Source organism: Rhipicephalus sanguineus, chromosome 1 (genome assembly GCF_013339695.2).
Source record: "Rhipicephalus sanguineus isolate Rsan-2018 chromosome 1, BIME_Rsan_1.4, whole genome shotgun sequence".
NCBI classification, from domain to species: Eukaryota; Metazoa; Arthropoda; class Arachnida; order Ixodida; family Ixodidae; genus Rhipicephalus; species Rhipicephalus sanguineus.
The window spans coordinates 178,915,435-178,924,188 of NC_051176.1; the positions used below are offsets into that span (position 1 = coordinate 178,915,435).

General features: G+C 44.7%; 1 protein-coding gene across 1 annotated transcript in view; it reads left to right on the forward strand.

Annotated features, from left to right (window-relative positions):
- The window catches only part of LOC119403229 (E3 ubiquitin-protein ligase UHRF1), a 37,624-nt gene extending 29,117 nt beyond the window's left edge, over window positions 1-8,507 (forward strand). The window contains exons 8-10 of the mRNA XM_037670177.2: window positions 481-712; window positions 6,010-6,114; window positions 8,397-8,507. Coding sequence (XP_037526105.1) covers window positions 481-712; window positions 6,010-6,114; window positions 8,397-8,507 — 448 coding nt within the window. The remainder of the gene's footprint in view (window positions 1-480; window positions 713-6,009; window positions 6,115-8,396) is intronic.
- The last annotated feature ends 247 nt before the right edge of the window (window positions 8,508-8,754 follow it).

The following is an 8,754-nucleotide window of genomic DNA, read 5'->3' on the forward strand; positions in this document are numbered from 1 at the left end:
AGACGCTAGCAGTGATAGTAGTCTCTTTAGCATTCTGAGTTACCTCTTATATGTTAAATGGAGAAGTCAATGTCTTTTGATCATAAAAGTTGACTGAAATGTCTGCTGATTCAGCTTTTCTCAACTGACAGCTTATGTTTTTTAGCATCCATTTGTACAGAATGCAAGGCATTAAGTGCAAAGGCTATTAAATTCTTTGGCAGCCACACAGCACTGCAATACAATTCCCTCACTGCTTCATTGTATACCCTGTGTCAAGTGCAAGCATGTTTTATGCGAAGAGGCTTCATTGTATAAAAATTGTGGTTCGACAATGCTTCACTAAATCGAAAGAAAATAAAATAATGCATTAGCCTTCAATGAAAATGCTCTCCAAAATAAAAATAACTAAAAAAATTTCTTGAGTCTAATTTTGTTAATCTGGCATTTGATTGTTTTCTGTTGGAATTGCGTGAGACTAGAGCTCTGCATGTTTCCCAGGTTTTGCCCAGACTGCAAGCACGATCCATCAGAGGTTGTTCAGCCTGGGGAAGCATTGAAGGAGTCCCGGCGCAAATCCCGGCTGCCGTCGGTGGTTGGTGAAGGCAAACGTGACTGGGGTCGTGGCATGGCCTGTGTGGGACGCACGCGTGAGTGCACCTTGGTGCCAGCCAACCACTTTGGGCCTCTTCCTAATGTGCCTGTTGGTTCCATGTGGAAATTCCGGCTTCAGGTGAGTTGTGTAACTAGGGACGTTCTCACAGTGCATCTTGTAGTGTTTTTTTTTTTCTTAGAATGACACACTTCTTTATTTTCAACGTCATATTGAGTCTGGGTGCAATTACTGGTCTCACTGATGTTATACCTATGCTGGAGGTTTGATGGGACATTTGGTAAGCTTTAAAAAGTATATCTTGGGCAGATAAGGTTGCTGATTGCTGTCAGTTGTATTAATTAAGCAAGTAAAGGCTTCGTCCTGCCAGCTATGACCTTTTCCTTCCTCTTCATCATCCTATGTCCCTTATAGGATAGGATGCACACCAAGGACAACACAAACAAGCCTTTTCAGGTTCTTGGTGTTGAAATCTTCAGTGCATTCACGATGAAGGAGAATGGCTAGCACAAAGGTGATAGTAAAAGCAGCAGTCAAACTTATGTTAAAGCCAAAGTATTTATTTTATGTGCTTGGTAATGCTTATTAGAGGAAAAATCACTGATGCAGTTTTTTGGATCTGTTGCAAAAGTCCAAGTGAGTGCTCCTACCCATGCTACATTTTTAGCTAATGTATACAGCACTATTTCAAATTTGTGCAAACTACCCAGGAAGCACCCCCCTCCCCCTCTTCCATTGCCCCTCATCCTCACTCACACTCACAAAATCTTCCACAGTGTTTAATACATTGCACGTATATCACATTGAGGCAAAACAAAACTACTGCTCACTGCAGTCACTGTGGGTGATGCTATTGTTGCGATCGGGGATGGAGGCCTCATGGTTCTGAAGGCACTCGACCACCGTGCACTTAGTCGAAACCTCCACCGCTGCGTATAAAACAAAAATTGATGATACTACCATGGTTGGTGACTACTAGTAGAGAGTCATAAAGACATGCAAGCAATGTTTACTGAGCCAAATGAAACTGCTGTTTTCCATGGAGGCTGCAGAGCGTGAAAAATGTTTCGTTAGCACGACAACTGAACCTTGCCCCTTGCCATAATGAACCTGACTCTGGCAGCATGTTATGAAAACCCGAACGAGAAACTATGCCTTGTAGGATATTTGTTGCAAGCGAGTATACTGCACATGAGAAGGCAGTGAATGCAACAAACACACTTATCTCTCAGTGAAATCTTGTATTTTCGAGCAGCCCCAGAAAGGTGTTAGGAAAAGTGGCAGCCCAGACTGAATTATTATATAATTTACCGTATAACCTCGATTAAGGGCCGCATGAGAGTACTGCCTGCAACCCCCTTTTTTTGGGGGGGACTACCGTATTTACTAGAATGTAACGTGAGTTTTTTTTTTCAAAATCTCTCTGAAGTGATTTGGGGGTCTGCGTTATAATCGAAGCGCCTCAAATCGTGCCTTGGCGGTGCCACCCCACTGGTTCCTTAAAATGGCTACGACAAACCTAGCGATCTTTGAACCTTGTGCTGGCAACATATTCACGCTGGCAACATCGAATCCAATCCAATCCAATCCTATTGTTCGCGACGTGTTTTGCGGGCGGTTCTCCTGTTCATTTCCTTTGTGCTTCCGCGACTTCGGCTCGAGCAAATGGCAGCGCGACGAGTTCAGTACGATGCCCGCTTTAAGAGAAGTGCAATACTGATGGCTGAGGAAATAGGGAACTCAGCCCCGGCTCGACGGCTAGATGTGGCGGAATCTACTATCCGTGGGTGGAGGCTCCAGCGTGAAGCGCTCTTCAAGAGTGAGCCCGCTCAAAAAGGCTTCCGTGGACCTCGTTGTGGCCATCACACAGAACTCGAAAAAAAAGTGGCGGAGTTTGTGATCGAGCAGCGAAATCGCCTATTGGGGGTCAACGTTGAGCTGATTCAGTGGAAAGCCCGAGACGTAGCTCGAGAGATGGGGATCCCGCGGGAGAACTTTAAGGCTTCACGTGGATGGGCACAAAAGTTCATGCGAAGAAATGGATTTTCCCTCCGGCGAACAACGTCGATAAGGCAGAAGCTACCAGCAGATTGCGAAGCGAAGCTAGTGGAGTTTCAGCGCTATGTGCTCGACCTGCGCCGCTCATCACAAATGCCGTTGGGGCACACTGGCAACGCGGACCAGACTCCCGTTTTCTTGGACATATGTCAAGGACTGTCAGCGAAACAGGTGCCCCCCAAGTTCGCATAAGGACGATGATGGCGATAAAAGCGACGAATGAACAAAACTCACTTTATATTTAGAAACTGGGATGTCTTTGCCACTACCATGTGCAGCGAATAAAGGTACTTTTTTCCCCCCCGCTTTACTTGCGTTACATTCGTGTTTCTCTTTTTTTTTTTTTTTCGGCACTGAAAAGTCACTCCTCGCGTTACAATCGAGTAAATACGGTAAATTGAGAGAAAAGTTATTCAGGTAATAGCTGCACCTGTATTTTCAAAGTGCCCGCCTATTGCAGCCACACCGGCATGTTTGTGCTACAACCCGCAACCTCAAGCACAAAGCATTTTTATTTGCGATAGAAATTATATGGATGCTGCAGGTGCATTTTTGCCGTGCCGTCATGTTCCGTATAAAGCCTAAATTGATAACATCACTCCGCGTATTGTATGTTTTATGTGTGAATGAAAGCATGCCAGCGCTGCTGAAGATCGTGGCTCTGGCGGAGATGAAACGTGCCGCACAAAAAGCGCGTGGTGGGTTGCCAGAGGGGGGCTGCGTGCCTCTAGCAAAAAATGCTTACTTTGACCAGCCAGGCATGGTCACCAGTGGTCACACACGCATTATCTGCAGGGGATCAGCCAATGGGGAAGCCATGTTCAGCACGAAGATCACTTTGCTCGCAGCAGCCGCCGCGTTTCCTTGCGCCAGTGTTATGTTTTAGCTATGCGAGGTCTTATGCTAAAGGAGTGAACTGGTAGCCTTACTTCGTATAACATTTCAATTTGTTGCTATCACATTCATTGTGTCACGTCGCTGCCGAGATACTACTACAAGGAAGCCGGTTAACGAAACAAGAACGACGATTTATTGAGCAGCTTGCTTTTATACTAAACGCATGTGACGTTGCAGTGACGTGCATTGATAAGACTGCATACCGCTGACGCATCACATTGCTTCACCCTTGTGGTGAAACTGACTTTTTTTGAACACCTGCTGTGCTATAACTTCTTAATCTAGTCGCTATGATCATTGACTGCGTTAACTCCCCTGCCTGGCAGGTGATTTTTATGGGCAATATTTTTGTGAGATTATCACTGGATATGTCAGAGTCTCCGAGCAATACCGTTACCGACCCAGTGTATCACTTTTGGCACAGTGCGAGACCGCCGTGGCCAGTAGACAGCCAAATGCCTCGCAAAAGTACCTCCAAAAGCGATCATCTTGCTTCACCTCCACAAGAAGCAAAAGCAATGCGATTAGGAATCGGGCTTAGGCTGGATCTGACCACAAGAAGTGTGAAAACACCTCTAATGATGATGAGCCCACTCCAATGCAGTGCAACCCTATGTGTGAAAGCTCTAGGCAAGAGACACAGCTCTCAAAGGCCTACCTAACTTTTGGTAATAATTTGTAAAGTACTTCATGTGTGCCACATTCTAATTTCAATACAGATATTGGAGGCAATGCTTTTGCTCGCGAGAACCTAAACAATGTCGTTGGTGTTGTGTGCCAAGTTCTGGATGAGATAATTATGCGGGGAAGAAAAAAAAATGTCTAATTTTGATGACAAAATTTAGGGGTGTGATTATGATGTGATGAAATACAGTAAAACATCGTCAATTCAAAGTCGCATTACCTGTTATCACCCACCGTTCTCGACAATAGCATGCGTTGCAGGATGATCGAGTGAAGTGGTTGCCACCATCTCATTTGTAATTGTTAGAAGCCGTTTGATAAGTGCAGGACATCAAGCGTGCTGTTGACTGCAAAGAGGATGACATTTTGTTCTTCATAGCGATAAAGTGCTGCCGAAGAGTGATGGTGACGGACATTATGTATGTGAAGTGTCAGTCCGTAAAGATGCAGTTCTCTGATTTAGTCTGTTTCTTACTGCCAGAATAAGTGATATAGCTGTTTTTCGTGCTAAAAAATCAGTTGCACGTTCAATGTTTATGTATTTTAGGCGCTGTGATGTCATTTTGAAGTTAATTTCTACTGTGTAACCATAAAACGTGGGTGCTTGTTCAATTAGGGAATGCGTTACAATCAGGCCAAATACTGCCAGATGAGTCAGTGTTTTTTTTTACCTGCCTCCTGTATAATTAGACAAATTTTTTCGGTCCCTTCTGGGTTGAAATAGCGGAAGTTCACTGTAGTTGTAGATGCTTGTTGCGATATGATTGTCGCTAATAAGTCACTCCGTACTCATGCTTTTGTTGGTGACCGCCATCATGTCTCCATGAATTTTGAGTGCTTATTCCTATAGGCATTGTGCCGAACTCATTATCATTGCTTGGCCATCCTGGGCAACCGAAAGGGACAGTGTGTTGTCAACCACACTGCATTTGAGTGGTGCAGTTTATGCTACAAAAATCGATAGCACTATGTGCTCCATTCGTTTGCTCAACGGTGCCTTTTTCTGCCCATTGGCAATTTTTCTATAGAAAAGATCGTCTGAAAAAGATAGATTCTTTCTCTACCTTTGTTACCAATCTTTTATTTGACATGAAGGAACCAGCTGCATCTATGCAATTTGCTAGTATTTTGTTAAATTAAAACCGCAGCACAATGTTACTTTAACTCATGAAAGAAATGCATTGTTTTCAATGAAGCTGAGATTGGGAAATGAGAAAATAGTTTTTGGCATCATGGATTTCATTAAATAAAGGTTCTTTGCATTTAGGTTTGACTGTATGTTGCAATCTTTGAGTTTGATATATTCATGTTTGGCGGTGTCAGTGTGTAAAATGTGGGGAAGCACTGTGGAGGTGGAGGAACAGGTGTAAAGGCAATGCCCGTGGAAGACGCAGACTTTTCTGCCATGGAAGCAGCAGCTGGAAAATGAATAGAAGTATCAGCAGGGCTTTCCGCTTGTTGAACCTGTGTTGTTTACCCTCAGCGACAAATGTGTCATGACAAGGGCATGAGTGGCAAAATAGTTAGCGAGGCACCAGCGACTATCAGATTATGATGGCCACATCGTTGCTGCGTAAAAGTTTGTACAGCTGTCTGTAACGATAACTGGATCAGAAAAGCCAATGCCGCTGGCTACTGTTCTGCCATAAAGGGATGTTGATGACGATGGTCAACACAACAGGTGTTCTGATGATGATTTGTTCGTTTTGTGAGCAACAATCTGTGGGAAGCTACTGTCTGCCATTCAGAAAGAACTATTCATTGGTTTATGCCTGCAGGTGTCAGAATCGGGCTGCCATCGGCCACCAGTTGGAGGAATACATGGCAGGGAGTCAGATGGGGCCTACTCTATCGTTCTTTCAGGAGGTTATGAGGATGACCAGGTAATTTTTTTATTACTTTCTTCATTATTCGGTATATTGGGCTCATACTCACAAACCAACCTTCTACTTATCTCTTGACCTCCTTACCGTTTTTTAGCCTTTAAAGGGGCCGTGAACCACCCCTCGGACTTGCCGAAAAAACACATCCTGCGGAAAGCAGACAATGCTATCAACAGCTCAGCCAAATCTTGCAATCATGAGTGGCAAGGAGAGTTTACAAGCGAGTGCAAAGTTGTCATTATCTTAGGCTCCCTTTTTTCATTCAGAGGCCTGTGCTCACTCTCTTTGCAGCTGCCGGTGCCTGCTGTTTGATGTCAAACAGGAGATAGCATGTTATTGGCTAATAGACGACATAAATCAAGAGCGGCATTTGGAGCAGATTCGCTTCTTGCCACGGGGTGCCACCACATGCCAGTGCTGCACTCCATAGTCTGCTAACCTTACACAGTAGCCACACTCACACACTTGGGAATCACAACGGGAAAGAGTGATTGTGTTTCATCATGCACATTCAAAACCATGACGCACGCTGACGTAACTTCTTTCCCGCGTACCCTTCCTCGATGTGTAGTTTCTAGTGCACTCGTCGAGACGAAAGATTAGAAAAAGCGCTTAAAGCGTGCAACAAATCCCTGTAACTCCGCTCGTTCTTAACGGATTTGATGAATTTTTGCGGCAATCGATTTGTGAGGCAGTAAAAATTCCAATACTACTAAGATCATTCGATGATTACTTGAAAAGTGGTTCAGGACCCCTTTAACATGTTCCATAAACAAATTAGGCCAATATTCTCAGGCCAGCCTTATATACTTGTAGAGGCAGCAGCATTGGTGTCGCATCTAAAACCACCGAGGTGCTCGCTCTTGCACGAGGCAGGTGCCACTCGCACGGGCCTGCGCACGCTAGCGTTCGAATCAGTGATAAAAAAAACCTCTGATCCCAGCGGTCGTGTCAGGCTCACTTGTGGTGTTGTGTTCTGGCGGTTTCAGTTTCGAAATGCCATGTGCGGATGCCAGAGGGCGCTACTCTGGTATCCTTATTCAACAGGCGACGTGTAAATAAATTCAGTATGTGTTGAGTGCTCCTTGAGTGCGGACGTTTGCTTCTTCTCTTCGGCGCTTCGCGCCAACCCGCGTGTTCGGGCTGGACTGCGTCCCCGCCGGCCGCATTCGTCACCGCCGGTCTTCTTCGCCGGGACCACCAGCCACGACACAGCATCGCTCTCTCGGTCATAGGACCGAGACTTCGCCGGTCTGCGAGGTCACCCCTCACCACATGTTTACCTATATATTGACCTCCTTGCGGCTTTTGTGTCCTTATCGGGCAGTAAGACACAAAAATGGTGAGGGGGTCATGAGTATAAGGTCGATCTGTGAATATCAGCCTTAGTGAAAGTGGTTCTAAAGGGAAACCTCTCATTCGTACTAAAAAAATATATATACATCTGAAGAAAACAACAAATGCTTAATATGCCAACATGCATGTTCTTTCCCTTTCTTTTTATTTTTTGCTGAAGACTAAATTTAGTTTAAAAAGGCTCAGTTCTCTCCAAAAAACTCGCAGAAGGGAGGGCCTCTCAACTTTCTGCGGCATTGCAGTGGTGCGAGACCCATCTTGATCCAAAGTAGACGTGCATTACTCTTGCACGCACTGGTTATTTTGATACCATTAAGCTGGTTAAAAATGTCATTTGTTTTCATTAGTGCTTCAGCTTTTGAGGTGTTACCATGGCATCTACAGTTGTATGTCAATGGGTAGCACTGGTAAAGTGCTTGCAGATAAACGCTGAAAGTGCTGCTTTTTGTATTTTATAGCAGGGTTCGGCAACCTGCGGTCCGCAAGGCACATGTGGCCTGCGGGGCAGTATTATGCGGCCCACGGCACAATGTGATAACCCCCCCACCTGCCCTCGTCACTTCTTATCTGAAGGCCGACATGGCAGTTTTGACCTCAAATGGTTTCTTCACTTGTAACCCATGTTTGTAAATTGCAACCTTGTGACATGCGTGCTGAAAATAAACATGATTTCTATTCCACTTTTGTACATTACTGTAAATTTGCCAAATGTTTTTCTTTTTTGCCTGCAAAGTGCCCCCTCCCCAATGATTTGCGGTCCGCCCCCCGCCATGTCGGCTTCATAACTTAGCCCTCCACCTCAAAAGGTCACCGACCCCTGTTTTATAGTATTACAATACCCTTTGGTAATGACGTAAAGGGGTTGCTATATTTGTGCCGTATGTTGCAACGTCTAATCTAGTTGTACTGTCTGAATTTTCCCACAGGACGATGGTGAGCAGTTCTTGTATACAGGCAGTGGTGGCCGTGACCTGTCTGGAAACAAGCGCACTGCAGAGCAGTCTTGTGACCAAAAGTTGACTCGCATGAACATGTAAGTTTTCTCTTATAGTATACAATTTCGTTTCCCTTAAGGGTGGGGGATGGGGGGGTTTACATAAGTGTTTTATTATTTTCACTAGGATGATGAAAACTTTTGTGATTATGTATTTTCATGTGCTGACACCAAATATGAACTCAGTTTTTATGTACACTGTGCCTGTAATTTTACATTTAGTTACAGTAGAACCCTGCAGATGCGTTTTTCAGATGACTGTATGATAAAATGTGGGAGCTGGGAAATGC